Source organism: Macrobrachium nipponense, chromosome 2, assembly GCF_015104395.2.
Source record: "Macrobrachium nipponense isolate FS-2020 chromosome 2, ASM1510439v2, whole genome shotgun sequence".
Taxonomy (NCBI): Eukaryota; Metazoa; Arthropoda; class Malacostraca; order Decapoda; family Palaemonidae; genus Macrobrachium; species Macrobrachium nipponense.
The window spans coordinates 32,439,980-32,457,336 of record NC_087201.1 but is presented as its reverse complement, the minus strand read 5'-3'; the positions used below and the strand labels follow the sequence as shown (position 1 = coordinate 32,457,336).

Genomic DNA, 17,357 nt, shown 5'->3' with positions numbered 1-17,357 from the left:
TGGAAAGCAACTGAAGTCATTCCAACCTCAGCGAATGAATGGAAAGCAACTGAAGTCATTCCAACCTCAGCGAATGAATGGAAAGCAACTGAAGTCATTCCAACCTCAGCGGTAAATGAATGGAAAGCAACTGAAGTCATTTCAACCGCAGGGGCGAATGAATGGAAAGCAACTGAAGTCATTCCAACCTCAGCGGTGAATGAATGGAAAGCAACTGAAGTCATTCTAACCTCAGCGAATGAATGGAAAGCAATTGAAGTCATTCCAACGTCAGCGAATGAATGGAAAGCAACTGAAGTCATTCCAACCTCAGCGGTGAATGAATGGAAAGCAACTGTAGTCATTCCAACCTCAGCGGCGAATGAATGGAAAGCAACTGAAGTCATTCCAACCTCAGCGAATGAATGGAAAGCAACTGAAGTCATTCCAACCTCAGCGGTGAATGAATGGAAAGCAACTGAAGTCATTTCAACCTCAGCGGCGAATGAATGGAAAGCAACTGAAGTCATTCCAACCTCAGCGAATGAATGGAAAGCAACTGAAGTCATTCCAACCTCAGCGAATGAATGGAAAGCAAATGAAGTCATTTCAACCTTTGCGGTAAATGAATGGAAAGCAACTGAAGTCATTCCAACCTCAGCAAATGAATGGAAAGCAACTGAAGTCATTCCAACCTCTGCGGTAAATGAATGGAAAGCAATTGAAGTCATTCCAACCTCTGCGGTAAATGAATGGAAAGCAACTGAAGTCATTCCAACCTCTGCGGTAAATGAATGGAAAGCAACTGAAGTCATTCCAACCTCAGCGAATGAAATGGAAGCAAATTAAGGTCACCTTTCACCTTTGTGGTAAATGAATGGAAAGCAACTGAAAGTCATTCCAACCTCAGCAAAATGAAATGGAAAGCAACTGAAGTCATTCCAAACCTCTGCGGTAAATGAATGGAAAGCAATTGAAGTCATTCCAACCTCTGCAGTAAATGAATGGAAAGCAATTGAAGTCATTCCAACCTCTGCGGTAAATGAATGGAAAGCAATTGAAGTCATTCCAACCTCTGCGGTAAATGAATGGAAAGCAACTGAAGTCATTCCAACCTCAGCGAATGAATGGAAAGCAACTGAAGTCATTCCAACCTATGCGGTAAATGAATGGAAAGCAAATGAAGTCATTCCAACCTCAGCGAATGAATGGAAAGCTAATGAAGTCATTCCAACCTCTGCGGTAAATGAATGGAAAGCAACTGAAGTATTCAAACCTCAGCGGAAAATGAATGGAAAGCAACTGAAGTCATTCCAACCTCAGCGGAGAAATAATGGAAAGCAACTGTAGTCCTTCCAACCTCAGCAGTGAATGAATGGAAAGCAACTGAAGTCATTCCAACCTCAGCGGAAAATAAATGGAAAGTAACTGAAGTCCTTCCAACCTCAGCGGAAAATGAATGGAAAGCAACTGAAGTCATTCCAACCTCAGCGGAAAATGAATGGAAAGTAACTGAAGTCCTTCCAACCTCAGCGCCGAATGAATGGAAAGCAACTGAAGTCATTCCAACCTCAGCGGCGAATGAATGGAAAATCCCCAAAGCAACTGAATTCCCTCCTTCCAACCTCAGCGAATGAATGGAAAGCAACTGAAGTCATTCCAACCTCAGCGGCAAATGAATGGAAAGCAACTGAAGTCATTCCAACCTCAGCGAATGAATGGAAAGCAACTGAAGTCATTCCAACCTCAGCGAATGAATGGAAAGCAACTGAAGTCATTCCAACCTCAGCGGTGAATGAATGGAAAGCAACTGAAGTCATTTCAACCTCAGGGGCGAATGAATGGAAAGCAACTGAAGTCATTCCAACCTCAGCGGCGAATGAATGGAAAGCAACTGAAGTCATTTCAACCTCAGCGGCAAATGAATGGAAAGCAACTGAAGTCATTCCAACCTCAGCGAATGAATGGAAAGCAATTGAAGTCATTCCAACCTCAGCGAATGAATGGAAAGCAACTGAAGTCATTCCAACCTCAGCAGTGAATGAATGGAAAGCAACTGAAGTCATTCCAACCTCAGCGAATGAATGGAAAGCAACTGAAGTCATTCCAACCTCAGCGAATGAATGGAAAGCAACTGAAGTCATTCCAACCTCAGCGGCGAATGAATGGAAAGCAACTGAAGTCATTCCAACCTCAGCGAATGAATGGAAAGCAACTGAAGTCATTCCAACCTCAGTGAATGAATGGAAAGCAACTGAAGTCATTCCAACCTCAGCGGTGAATGAATGGAAAGCAACTGAAGTCATTTAAACCTCAGCGGCGAATGAATGGAAAGCAACTGAAGTCATTCCAACCTCAGCGAATGAATGGAAAGCAACTGAAGTCATTCCAACCTCTGCGGTGAATGAATGGAAAGCAACTGAAGTCATTCCAACCTCAGCGAATGAATGGAAAGCAAATGAAGTCATTTCAACCTTTGCGGTAAATGAATGGAAAGCAACTGAAGTCATTCCAACCTCAGCAAATGAATGGAAAGCAACTGAAGTCATTGCCAACCTCTGCGGTAAATGAATGGAAAGCAATTGAAGTCATTCCAACCTCTGCGGTAAATGAATGGAAAGCAACTGAAGTCATTCCAACCTCTGCGGTAAATGAATGGAAAGCAACTGAAGTCATTCCAACCTCAGCGAATGAATGGAAAGCAAATTAAGTCATTTCAACCTTTGTGGTAAATGAATGGAAAGCAACTGAAGTCATTCCAACCTCAGCAAATGAATGGAAAGCAACTGAAGTCATTCCAACCTCTGCGGTAAATGAATGGAAAGCAATTGAAGTCATTCCAACCTCTGCAGTAAATGAATGGAAAGCAATTGAAGTCATTCCAACCTCTGCGGTAAATGAATGGAAAGCAATTGAAGTCATTCCAACCTCTGCGGTAAATGAATGGAAAGCAACTGAAGTCATTCCAACCTCAGCGAATGAATGGAAAGCAACTGAAGTCATTCCAACCTATGCGGTAAATGAATGGAAAGCAAATGAAGTCATTCCAACCTCAGCGAATGAATGGAAAGCTAATGAAGTCATTCCAACCTCTGCGGTAAATGAATGGAAAGCAACTGAAGTATTCAAACCTCAGCGGAAAATGAATGGAAAGCAACTGAAGTCATTCCAACCTCAGCGGAGAAATAATGGAAAGCAACTGTTATTGCCTCCAATTACCACCTCAGCAGTGAATGATGGAAAGCAACTGAAGTCATTCCAACAACCTCAGCGAAAATCAATGGAAAGTAACTGAAGTCCTTCCAACCTCAGTCGGAAAATGAATGAAAGCAACTGAAGTCCATTCCAACCTCAGCGAAAATGAATGGAAAGTAACTGAAGTCCTTCCAACCTCAGCGCCGAATGAATGGAAAGCAACTGAAGTCATTCCAACCTCAGCGGCGAATGAATGGAAAGCAACTGAAGTCCTTCCAACCTCAGCGAATGAATGGAAAGCAACTGAAGTCATTCCAACCTCAGCGAATGAATGGAAAGCAACTGAAGTCATTCCAACCTCAGCGAATGAATGGAAAGCAACTGAAGTCATTCCAACCTCAGCGAATGAATGGAAAGCAACTGAAGTCATTCCAACCTCAGCGGTGAATGAATGGAAAGCAACTGAAGTCATTCCAACCTCAGCGGCGAATGAATGGAAAGCAACTGAAGTCATTCCAACCTCAGCGAATGAATGGAAAGCAACTGAAGTCATTCCAACCTCAGCGAATGAATGGAAAGCAACTGAAGTCATTCCAACCTCAGCGGTGAATGAATGGAAAGCAACTGAAGTCATTTAAACCTCAGCGGCGAATGAATGGAAAGCAACTGAAGTCATTCCAACCTCAGCGAATGAATGGAAAGCAACTAAGTCATTCCAACCTCTGCGGTGAATGAATGGAAAGCAACTGAAGTCATTCCAACCTCGAGCGAATGAATGGAAAGCAAATGAAGTCATTTCAACCTTTGCGGTAAATGAATGGAAAGCAACTGAAGTCATTCCAACCTCAGCAAATGAATGGAAAGCAACTGAAGTCATTCCAACCTCTGCAGTAAATGAATGGAAAGCAATTGAAGTCATTCCAACCTCTGCGGTAAATGAATGGAAAGCAATTGAAGTCATTCCAACCCCTGCGGTAAATGAATGGAAAGCAACTGAAGTCATTCCAACCTCTGTGGTAAATGGAATGGAAAGCCAACTGAAAGTCCATTCAACCTCAGGAATGAATTGGAAAGCAAATAAGTCCATTTCAACCTTTGCGGTAAATGAATGGAAGCAACTGAAAGTCATTCCAACCTCAGCGGAATGACAAATGGAAAGCACTAAGTCATTTCCAACAATCCTTTGCAGGTAAATGAATGGAAAGCAATGAAGTCATTCCAACCTCTGCAGTAAATGAAATGGGAACGCAATTTGAAGTCATTCTAAAAAAAAAAAAAAAAAAAAAAATTCCCAACCTCTGCGGTAATTGAATGGAAAGCAACTTGCAAGTCATTCCAACCTCAGCGAATGGAATGGAAAGCAACTGAAAGTCATTCCAACCCTCTGCGTTAAATGGATCAAAGCAATTGAAGTCCATTCCTAACCTCCCTGCAGGTAAATGGAATGGAAAGCAAATGAAGTCCTTCCAACCTCAGCGGAAATGAATGGAAAGCAACTGAATTCCAAATTCCCAACCTCAGCGGAAAATGAATGGAAAGCTAACTGAAGTCCATTCCACCTCAAAAGCAAGCTAATGGAATGGAAAGCAACTGAAGTCCTTCCAACCTCAGCCGGCGAATGAATGGAAAGCAACCGAAGTCATTCCAAACCTTCCGCGGAACAAATGGAATGGAAATTAACTGAAGTCATCCACCTCAAAGCCAAATGAATTGCCAATCACTGAAGTCAATTCCAACCTTCAAGCGAATGAATGGAAACAACTGAAGTCTTCCCACCTAAGCGGCGAATGAATGGAAAGCAACCGAAGTCATTCCAACCTCAGCGGAAAATGAATGGAAAGTAACTGAAGTCATTTCCACCTCAGCAAATGAATGGAAAGCAACTGAAGTCATTCCAACCTCAGCGAATGAATGGAAAGCAACTGAAGTCATTCCAACCTCTGCAGCAAATGAATGGAAAGCAACTGAAGTCATTCCAACCTCAGCGAAATGAATGGAAAGCAACTGAAGTCATTCCAACCTCAGCGAATGAATGGAAAGCAACTGAAGTCATTCCAACCTCAGCAGAAAATGAATGGAAAGCAACTGAAGTCATTCCAACCTCTGCGCCCAATGAATGGAAAGCCACTGAAGTCATTCCAACCTCTGCGCCCAATGAATGGAAAGCCACTGAAGTCATTCCAACCTCTGTGAATGAATGGAAAGCAACTGAAGTCATTCCAACCTCTGCGCCCAATGAATGGAAAGCACATGAAGTCATTCAACCTCTGTGAAATGAATGGAAAGCAACTGAAGTCATTCCAACCTCAGTAAATGAATGGAAAGCAACTGAAGTCATTCCAACCTCAGTGAATGAATGGAAAGCAACTGAAGTCATTCCAACCTCTGTGAATGAATGGAAAGCAACTGAAGTCATTCCAACCTCTGTGAATGAATGGAAAGCAACTGAAGTCATTCCAACCTCAGCAAATGAATGGAAAGCAACTGAAGTCATTCCAACCTCAGCGAATGAATGGAAAGCAACTGAAGTCATTCCAACCTCTGTGAATGAATGGAAAGCAACTGAAGTCATTCCAACCTCTGTGAATAAATGGAAAGCAACTGGAAGTCATTCCAAACCTCTGAACTGGAAAGTCATTTCCAACCAATCATGTGAATGATGAAATCAACTGAAGTCATTCCAACCTCAGTGAATGAATGGAAAGCAACTGAAGTCATTCCAACCTCAGCGAATGAATGGAAAGCAACTGAAGTCATTCCAACCTCAGCGGAAAATGAATGGAAAGCAACTGAAGTCATTCCAACCTCTGCGCCCAATGAATGGAAAGCCACTGATGTCATTCCAACCTCAGCAAATGAATGGAAAGCAACTGAAGTCATTCCCACCTCAACGAATGAATGGAAAGCCACTGAAGTCATTCCAACCTCAGCAAATGAATGGAAAGCAATTGAAGTCATTCCAACCTCAACGAATGAATGGAAAGCAACTGAAGTCATTCTCACCTCAGCAGCTAATGAATGGAAAGCAACTGAAGTCATTCCAACCTCAACGAATGAATGGAAAGCAACTGAAGTCATTCTCACCTCAGCAGCTAATGAATGGAAAGCCAACCTGAAGTAATTCCTAACCTCAGCAGAAATGAATTGGAAACAACTGAAGTCATTCCAAACAGCAGGCGAATGAATGGAAAGCAAAATGAAGTCATTCCAACCTCAGCAGCGAATGAATGTAAAGCACTGAAGTCATTCCAACCTCAGCCAGCGAATGAATGTAAAGCAACTGAAGTCATTCCAACCTCAGCAGCGAATGAATGTAAAGCAACTGAAGTCATTCCAACCTCAGCAGCGAATGAATGGAAAGCAACTGAAGTCATTCCAACCTCAGAAGCGAATGAATTGGGAAAGCCAAACGGAAGTCATTCCAACCTCAGCGGGCGAATGAATGTAAAGCAACTGAAGTCATTCCAACCTCAGCAGCGAATGAATGTTTTAAAGCAACTGAAGTCATTCCAACCTCAGCAGCGCAATGAATTGTCAAAGCCAACGAAGTCATTTCCAATCCGCAGCGAATGAATGGAAAGCAACTGAAGTCATTCCAACCTCAGCAGCGAATGAATGTAAAGCAACTGAAGTCATTCCAACCTCAGCAGCGAATGAATGTAAAGCAACTGAAGTCATTCCAACCTCAGCAGCGAATGAATGGAAAGCAACTGAAGTCATTCCAACCTCAGCAGCGAATGAATGGAAAGCAAACTGAAGTCATTCCCAACCTCAGCAGCGAACTGAATGTAAAGAACTGAAAGTCCAATACAAACCTCAGCAGCGAATGAATGGAAAGCAACTGAAGTCATTCCAACCCCAGCAGCGAATGAATGGAAAGCAACTGAAGTCACGAATGAATGTAGAGCAACTGAAGTCATTCCAACCTTAGCAAATGAATGGAAAAGTCCAACACACCTGATAATTTTGTCTAAAAGTAAATTTACAAATTCTATAAATTAGTGAAACTGTTTAGAAATATGCAATCCTTCAATATGGAGTTAATGTAGAAACAATATTCAACTGCCTACAAGCCTTCTTACCTTTCTTCCCAGACTCCGATGTATACTTTATCTTCAGAGTTCGCACCTTGAAATCCGGGCAAACCTGACGAGCTTTAACGTACGACACTGTGACATTGCCAAACTGCTTCTCCTCATTCTCTGCATTGACCCAATAACATTCGCATTTGTGCTGCAGAGGGGTAAAGAAAAGGGTCAGTTGAGCAACTATCGTCTCGATAATACTATCACAGTTGAGAGTTCTTGCATGTGATATGCATTTCCCTCTAATTAGATGGTCACCTTATTCAATTGAAAATAGCAGTTTTGAACTAACCTTCCCTCCTTCGGTCTCATTAGAGGCCATAATAATGACCTGGACATCACAGTCGACCACCATCCGCCAGAAGTCATGGGTCGTGTGTGGCAGTGGCCCCTGAAAAGGAAAAGAGAGTGGGGTGGGGTGTGTGGTATACTGTATCACAGGAAAAACTTGACAGGAAACGACAGAGTACTAAGTACCTTCCTGTAATAAATGCATCTTCGGGCCGTGTTAATCTTACACGAGAGTACTCGAAACTCTATCGTTTCTTTCCAAGATTTTTCTGTGGCTTTAGATGATCAAGAATTTACGAGCATATTTTAGTGATGTTTAGCATATGTATAGATATATAGACATAGATTCTCTCTCTCTCTCTCTCTCTCTCTCTCTCTCTTCCTCTCCTCTCTCCTCGTCTATCCTCTCTCTCTCTCCACAAGTATTAGACAGGAGTGGCTCCCGGGAAAAAAAATGGTCACTCTCATATACACACTTTTAACTGCTAAACTGTGGATGTGAAACTCCTGAGCTGAATTCAAGTTTCTAAAAAATGACTGTTCTTTCTATCAGTCCTTCTCTCAGCTGTGCTATATTCTCAATCAAAGCTGCAACCATGCACGTCAATATTGCACTTTAGTGTCGTTACGCCCATTTAATTCCAGTCTGTTCCTCTTGTCATCTTTACTCAGATATAAATGAACAATTATTTCCTTTCACCCATTCTATCGGAAACTTTTTCCTTCATCCAGAGATATTGCAAACACACACACACACACACACACACACACACACACATACACATATATATATAGACGATCTATCGCTAAAGCATGCGATATTTCATGTTGTCGTACAGTCGGAGGAAGAAATGAAAAAGAGTTGACCAAGCGCTTTCGTGTTTTTTTTTCACACTTCAAAAATTCATTATTTGTGACAGACACCTCTGTGGCAGCAATACATAAACATAAAAACTATCGTACTGCTATTCAAAAACTAATTGTCTAGAAATGTTGTTTACAAGTAGTTCATCCAGTTTGTACATCCCGGGGATGCTGTTGATCAAATCCACACGATTTTTCCTTATTATACATGACTCAACAATATTGTTTGTGATGTCTTTACAAAACATGATCTCTTTCGCTCCTTTCCAATTCATGGTGTGGTTGCACTCATACATATGTTGAAATAAACTGCTTGCATTATTCCCCGTTCTGACATTATATGTTGTTTTAACTTTGTTTCGAGATCCTTTCCACTTTGTCCCACATGTACATTTTATGACACTGATTGCGGGGGATCTCAGATATGCAGTCACTCTTCTGTAGGGGGGAATTCCTGATTAATAAGTTCTTCCTAACAGCATTAAATACCCTAGTACCTTCTATAAAATTCACCATGGAAAGTGAAGTAGATAACAAGTTGGCGTTTTTAGATGTTTTAATTGCGAGGAATGATAGAAATTTTAGATTTTCTGTGTACAGGTAGTCTACAAATGTAGATTCCTACATACATTTTTATTCTAACCATCATCCAAGAACGAAGATGATGGTATTTTCTTCTATGTTTTTAAGGGCACTGCGGGTCAGTTGCCTTGAATTCCTGGAAGCTGAGCTTCAGAAGGTCAGAGACATTGCAACAAGTCTTAGGTACCCTTGAGATTTTACTGATAGGACTTTCTGTAAAGCAAGAAAAATATTTTATATAGTTGTTCGTAAGAGTGATTTTAATATGAAAAACCTCCTTGTTTTACCATACTGTAACCAGTTTATGGCCACCCCTGGGCTGTTGAGGCCATTTAACGTTAATGTCATATTTATGAACTATGTACTTAAGAACTTATTAATCAGGAATTCCCTCCTACAGAAGAGTGGCTGCATATATCAGATCCCCCGCAATCAGTGTCATAAAATGTACACGTGGGACAAAGTGGAAAGGATCTCGAAACAAGATTGAAACAACATAAATATAATGTCAGAACGGGGAATAATGCAAGTAGTTTGTTTCAACATATGAATGAGTGCAACCACACCATGAATTGGAAAGGAGCGAAAGAGATCATGTTTTGTAAAGACATGACAAAACGAAACATTGTTGAGTCATGTATAATAAGGAAAAATCGTGTGGATTTGATCAACAGCATCCCCGGGATGTACAAACTGGATGAACTACTTGTAAACAAAATGTCAAGACAATTAGTTTTTGAATAGCAGTACGATAGTTTTTATGTTTATGTATCGCTGCCACAGAGGTGTCTTTGTCACAAATAATAAATTTTTGTATCACTTGACCCTGAGGAGGTGTGAAAAAAATACACGAAAGCACTTGCTCAACTACTTCTATTCCTTCCTCAAGCTGTATGACAATAGAGGATATATATAATATATATATATATATATATTAATAAAAATATATAATATATTATATATATATATTATATATTTATAAATAAAAAATATATAATATATACATACATACATACATAATAGATATATATAGATAGTGATATATTGTATAAATAAAAAATATAAAAAGAATATAAAAACAATTTTTTTAACAAAAAAAATACATACATAATATCGATATATATATATATATGATATATATATCATATATTTATATATATAATATAGCCATTACATACATATATATAATATTATAATATATATATATATTTATATATATATATATATATATATATATATAAGCATGGATAAGTGATAGTGTAAAAATTCACTCTTTCACGGTACTGAGAAAGAATACGGAGAGAGAGAGAGAGAGAGAGAGAGAGAGAGAGAGAATGGCATTAATTGTTCTCACCTGGGAGGCGATATACGCCTTGGAGCCACTGGCGCCCCTGATGTAGTTGGCATTGATGTAATCACTGCCGGGCACGCCGGGGTAGGAACTCAAAGCTACACGGGTGTAGTCATCTGAAAGATAGAGAGAGAGAGAAAACAAATTTTAATAACAGCAACTATAATTATAGGAGGATTATTCATCTGAAAGAGAGAGAGAGAAAAAACCAACATTTTAATGACAGCAACTATAATTATAGGAGGGTTATTCTTGGAATTACCTGGAAGTTCCATCATTATTTCGGGGTTGCAAGAAGGAATGCGTCAATTACCCCTTCATTATGTCTTTCGAGGAACGCCAACTTATTATTTCTCGTATTTAAACAATGATAACTATGCAGCAAGGACGCTAAGAGAGAGAAGTGATTGTTTCTGGAACTCCGTAGCAGTGTCTCTTCAAAGGAATTCACAAGCGGAACTTGTAGGTGCAATAAGGACATATAAGTGAATTTTATTTGATACAGACTTTCATTGCTTCTTATTTCTTTTCTTTGTGTATTTTAAAATTTAAGAACCAAAACGACGTTGTATGTAACTAGCAACAATTTTGATATGTGTATGTAAATAAATATATATGCATATTTGACACACACACACACACACACACACACACACACACACACATATATATATATATATATATATATATATATATATATAATATATATATATATATATAATTCATCAGCTAATCTAAAAAAAAAGATTCAACATTCTTCATAATTAGCCATTAAACAAATTATTATATACCGAATCCTTCATACTCTCAATTTAACTCGTGTTCAATTAATATTACCTAATGAAAACAGCTAAAAAAAAAAAAAGGTTATTTTATAAGAAAACTTAAAGTACTACAACCAAAACCATAAAAAAAGCAACTTGGTCGTTTCCCTTGGGCGCCACACGTAAGACACACTCGCTTAATGATTGTAATCGTCAAACCTCCCTTTTTCAGTCAACATAATATGTTCTCTGTGAATTTTCAACGCTGAAACACACGCACACCCACACTGCAAAGATGGCAAACTTGTCGGGAAATCCATACGTGGATTTCTCAACGCTGAGTCAACAAGCTTACTACATAGAAACACATCTTATGTCTGTTTGTATGGTGTTTTTACGTTGCATGGACCCTCCAGTGGTTATTCAGCAACGGGACCAACGGCTTTGTACGTGACTTCCGAACCACGTCGAGAGTGAATTTCTACCACCAGAAATACACACATCTCTCACACCTCAATGGAATGCCCGAGAATCGAACTTGCGGCCACCGAGGTGGCAGGCCAACACCATACCGACCACGCCATTGGGGAGGCGCTAGAAACACAACAGTTTCCTTAGTCTTCTTTCCTTTCGTTTGTTAAGGTTACCTAAGGTCTGAAATTAAAATTAAGATTCATTCCCATTAAATCTATAATATAGAGTCAAATCCAGTGGCATGTTCTAGGAATAATGTAGTAGATTTTCATTCCAAATCACACGGGAATTCTCGCGAGAAACACGTCCAGCTATTAACGAGAACGAGGCGTGATCCGACCTCCAACTTACCCAGAGCACGTGCGGTAAAATCTATGGTCAAAGAGAACGTTGTTTCAACACCGAAAATTAAAATAAATACGCTATACTCTATTAGACATAAATATTCTGTACTGTTTAACAAGCACATTATTCATTTTTTTCATTTTCATTCTAATAAATAAATCATCAATATCCTATCCTAAAATTCCTGTATCTTTGACTCAAAGCGAAACGTCTCTTCAGACCTTTCTAGGCTTTGCCATAGGGCTTTCCTAACACCCCCCCCCCCTCCCCCCCCCCCCAAACAACAACAACAACTCCCCGAATAAGCGAAAATGGTCTGGAAACCGAGATAAACAATACCTCATTTACCTGTTGAATGGCAGGAAGCACTATTGAAGGAAAAAAATGAAAGCACTCGACAGCAAAAACGAGAGCGGCAGCACAAACAAATACATAAGTGCGGCGAGACAGCACGTCTGACGGGCAAAAGTTGAAAAATAGGGTTGGAAAAAATACTCTAGCTAACCAATAACACCTGCTTGAATCTATTGCCAAAACTGTACGTGTGTGTATGAGAGAGAGATCCTGATAAATTTCCATTACATTACAATCTCTCTCTCTCACTGCATATATATATAATATATATATATATATATATATATATATATATATATATATATATATATATATATATAGTTGTTGTTGCTGTTGTTTGGGGGGAGGAGGGGTTAGGAAAGCCCTTATGGCAAAGCTTAGAAAGGTCTGAAAAAGACGTTCGCTTTGAGTCAAAGATATATATATATATATATATATAATATATGCTGTCACAGCCAAACAGCTGAAGACGAAGATGTTGTATACTTTGTCTCTGTCATCATCATCTTCTTCTTCTTCTTCTTCTTCTTCTTCTTCTTCTTCTTCTTCTTCTTCCCAAGTGCCATTTTCTTGCGGCACTCCAACAGCGGGGATGGCAACATGCACTCGGCATACCTGCCCCTCTTGCACTCTTGCATTAGCAACAGCTTCAGTTTCGTCCAGATTACCTGCGGTCGCAAATTGCTCCCTTTATTTCTTCTCCTCGAGGTATTAAGGCCACGCCTTTCCTCGTTACAATGAAGGCCAACATCTCGTGATCGCATGTTACCGGTATGGTAAAGTCCAGGGGTCCTTAACGGTGGGGGGGGGGGGGGAGGAGGAGGAGGAAGGGGGTATGAGAACCACATGCTGGGGGTATGGGACTTAATCTCTAAATGTCTGTATATAGTTTATTTGAATGCGTCAATGTATACATGGGTACAATCTGTAAATAAATAACTATGCAAAACTATAAATGCTTTTCTTGTATGTCCTATTCCTAGCTATTCATACCTAAAGTATGTATGAAACTAAGTATATTAAGTTATATTGTTCACAAATAGGACTTGAATGGACTTAAGCAAAGGGGGTTATGGACCCATATTGGGCAATTCATTGGGGTCTTCTGGAGTCCTCAAAAGGTTAAGAAACCTTGTTCAAACCTTCGTTAAAATCATTAACAAAATGTTAAGGTGTTTTGCGATAAGGATCCAATAAAAGTTAAGGAGGTGGTTACTGTTATTCTCCCTGGTTTGTTATCTAGATCAAAAATAAATAACAACAAGCCTATAGGTCCAGCCAGCCGGTTGGTTGACACGCTGACAGGTCCCGTAAGGAACGGAAATCACAAGAAAGCCGCCATGAGGCCAAAAAACAGAACCGTGGCAATGGTTCCGTCGCAGCAGGAAGAGCCAGACCGGAACCTTCGGCATCATTGCCTAGTTCCAGGCAAAAGGATGGATGGGCCGTGGTGCGTTTCTGTTATAGGAAAAGGCAACAATCTCTCTCTCTCTCTCTCTCTCTCTCTCTCTCTCTCTCTCTCTCTCTCTCCACGACTCTGGAAGGGCAAAGACCGAATCGTCAAGTCATAATGACTGAAAAACATTTTGATGAGAGTCACGAAATCAATTCCATGATTGCCATTTGAGGACCACTGTTTCTCCCGAAACCTATCTGAATATATGAAGCTTATTTTTTTTCACACTGTTTACGCATATGGACACTGAATGAGAAGAACTGGCGGCAAAATGATATTGTAATTAGCAATTGTATAATAATAAATAAACCATAACTATCCTATCCTAAAGTCCTTGTGTCTTCAACTCAATGCGAAACACCTTCTTCAGACCTTTTGAGGTTCTTCCACAGACCTTTCCTACCAACCCAAAAAGAAGAAGAAAAACAACAAAGTAGTTCGTAGGCTGTCTCCCCGAGTAAGTGAAAATATCAATAAATGAGGAGGGTAACATCAGAAACACAATACGGGAAGTATTCAGGGTTAATCTAGAAGTATAAAAATAAATAACTAAACAAAAGAAAGGAAGAAACTACCTTACAAACGGAACAGCTAGTAAAATAAAGATTCATTCATACCTGAAGACGCAACATTCAAAATTAATTCTAGACCATAGGTCAACATCCTGGAGGTTGTGAACGAACGGGTGACATTCTATGTATACATTAAATTCTTTCACTCAACATCCGCGTCTGCTGCGCATACGTGCGAATCTGCCCCTTGAACAATTTGTTACCTTCCATGAAGTAATCCTGATTCGGTGACTTGCGCAAATCTAAATATTTCAATTAGCCAGTTGGATCAAATGTACACAAACAGTGGAGGGGGAAAAAAAAGGAAAATAAAAATGGATATACTGCTCAATATTTAATCATACCATTCCTGGCACTAGACAGAAATTCTTGCACGGAAACGTTAACGTGTCTAACTAGAAGATAGGAAGGAACAAGGCGTGAGCCGACCTCCAGCTTAGTCGGGGGCGCGTGCTAAAATTTACAGGCGCAAATAGAGCGTTGTTTCACCGACGAAAATTAAAAGAACCGAAATCTAGGACCAACTAAACCATAATCCGAAGTTATAGCAAATTCACACCACCCGTGCATCTGATATCTAGGCCCCTCCCTTACGACGCTCCTGATTGGCTGTTAATAAACCAATCACAGGTCTGGAAACTCTCCACAGTCTCTCTCTCGAGAGAGTTCACACAGGCAGGATGTATGTTCCACCTCTCCTGAGGGATACTTTCGAAAGACGTATTCCTCAGGAGAGGTGGACCATACATCCTGCTTATGTGAACTCTCGAGAGAGACTGAGGAGAGTTTCCAGCCCTGTGATTGCCTTATCAACAGCCAATCAGGAGCGTCACAAGAGGGAGAGTACATGATAATTGCATTGTATTTCCAAATACAGCAGCAGCTCTTTAATTAAACTGGGACTAAACCTTGTGAAGAATCAGAATACTTAGTGAGCAAGAGGACGTGAGCCGACCTCCAGCTTACTCGGGGCGCGTGCTAAAATCTACGGGCAAATAGCGCATTGTTTCATCATAGAAAATTGAAATAATTACGCTATCTAACCTTAAATAAAATTTTCAAAAATACTGTGGCTAGAGGGCTGCAATTTAGTATGTTTGATGATCAACATAACAAATTGCAGCCCTCTAGCCTCAGCAGTTTTTAAGATCTGAGGGCGGAGAGAAAAAGTGCAGGCGGACTGACAAATAGCCATTTCAATAGTTTTCTTTTACAGAAAATTAAAAAGGAAAAGTACCTAGCGCGTAAGCTACGCATTAGGTTACTCCACACACACACACACACACACACACAGAGAGAGAGAGAGAGAGAGAGAGAGAGAGAGAGAGAGAGAGAGAGAGAGATTGACTATCGAGACTCGAGTGTCTGAATAGCATATAGACTGTAGGACAACGAGTAATCCTGGGACTTCTGAGAGAGAGAGAGAGAGAGAGAGAGAGAGAGAGAGAGAGTACTACATCTTGTTTATAGGCCTAGTCAATCCTCTCTCTAATTTTTTTATTATTTTTATTTTATTTACAAACATATCGTAACTGGGACAGTTTCAGTAACGGGGCACGGACATTAATAGTAAGTCATAAACCTCAAAGGGGATCCCACCTGTTGCTCTCTCTCTCTCTCTCTCTCTCTCTCTCTCTCTCTCTCTCTCTCTCTCTCTCTCTCTCACACGCACGCTCACACATACATACATTCGCGCGTCATGTTGCAAATAAGTATTATTCACTCTCAATGAAGTAAAGTTGTAGATGTATGAGTGACGAGATGACTTACTGACGCCACAAGCATTCCATATGAGTCACTACGAAATTTATCAGTAAGTTCAAGCGGCTGTGATGAACACTGCAAATTTGCCAATTTTTTTGATCAATCTTTTAATTGGACATCAAACGCTTATAAGAAAAAACTATAATTAAAAAAAAAAAACCTATACCTATTCGAAACTCATTCTCGCTCTCTCTCTGCCTCTCTTTCTCTCTCTCTCACATGCACACACACAAACACGCATGAATCCTACAGTGTAATAAGCAACACGTATCCATACATGAATTTATTTTGTGTGAAACGATGTTCTACGAAAAAAGAGCGCCGCGCTCCGTCGCCATAATGAAGCAACATCAAGCAACAATATGTCTGTTATAAGTTATCAGCCTGATGTAATTACAAAACTCCTTGGACGCTCGAAGTCATTTTTGACAGGAAGGATGTGTTATCAATATGATAACATGTCACGTCTACAGAGTACTCGGACGGAATTTTAGCTTGAAATGGTACATAAGACGAGAGAGAGAGAGAGAGAGAGAGAGAGAGAGAGAGAGAGAGAGAGAGAGAGAGAGAGAGAGAGAGAGAGAGCGTTATTTCTAGATAAAGCAACTCCAAAACAGAATTTCCTAAGAACTGCCCAGAATCTCTCAAACATTCCGATTAGACGCTGATTTCATATCACGAGGCGTTTCCTCTTGAACACAGGTGTCGATGATGCAATTGTTACAATCATAAGTAATTTATCATTAACATTATAGCATTACTTGATAACTCGGGAAAATATGCCACTTATCCTCAAAAGTAAAGCGATCGCTTCTTCTATCCTATGGCCCCAATGAAGGACTCCGATGTAAGATTGGGAAGTACTGGACGTCTGTTTTGAAAATAAAACCAGGGAAAGAAATCGGCTTGAAATGACGCTGAGAATAATGAAACATTCAGTCAAAATCGGAAACTTCAATCTATAAAAGAAAATGATAACTGTTCGCATAGTGAAACTGGCGTATACTGCTGTTAAAAAACCAAGTAAGAAATGCACCGAAGCTCCTTTGGCGCAAACAAGTTTCTTTTTGTCTAGCGTATAATGCTGTATGAAACTCTCCGCTACTACTACGTGGTGGCCTGTGTTGTTGGCACCTGTATGGTTGCCAGACGCACGAACAAGGCCCACTTTAACCTTAAATAAAAACAAAAACGACTGAGGCTAGAAGGGTGACATTTGGTAGGTTTCATGACTGGAGGGTGGATGATCAACAAACCAATTTACAGCCCACGAGCCTCAGT

General features: G+C 40.1%; 1 protein-coding gene across 6 annotated transcripts in view; it reads right to left on the bottom strand.

The window, feature by feature from the left end:
- Positions 1–17,357, bottom strand: part of LOC135220511 (serine-rich adhesin for platelets-like) — a 297,079-nt gene that overhangs the window by 35,043 nt on the left and 244,679 nt on the right. For all 6 annotated transcript variants that reach the window (XR_010315717.1, XR_010315719.1, XR_010315718.1 and 3 more), the window contains exons 3-5: positions 10,351–10,463; positions 7,552–7,650; positions 7,257–7,407 (exon numbers count right to left, since the gene is read on the bottom strand). Coding sequence is in view for 3 of the 6 variants with exons in the window: in XM_064257662.1 (XP_064113732.1) it covers positions 7,257–7,407; positions 7,552–7,650; positions 10,351–10,463 (363 nt within the window). In the remaining 3 variants the exon portion in view is untranslated. The remainder of the gene's footprint in view (positions 1–7,256; positions 7,408–7,551; positions 7,651–10,350; positions 10,464–17,357) is intronic.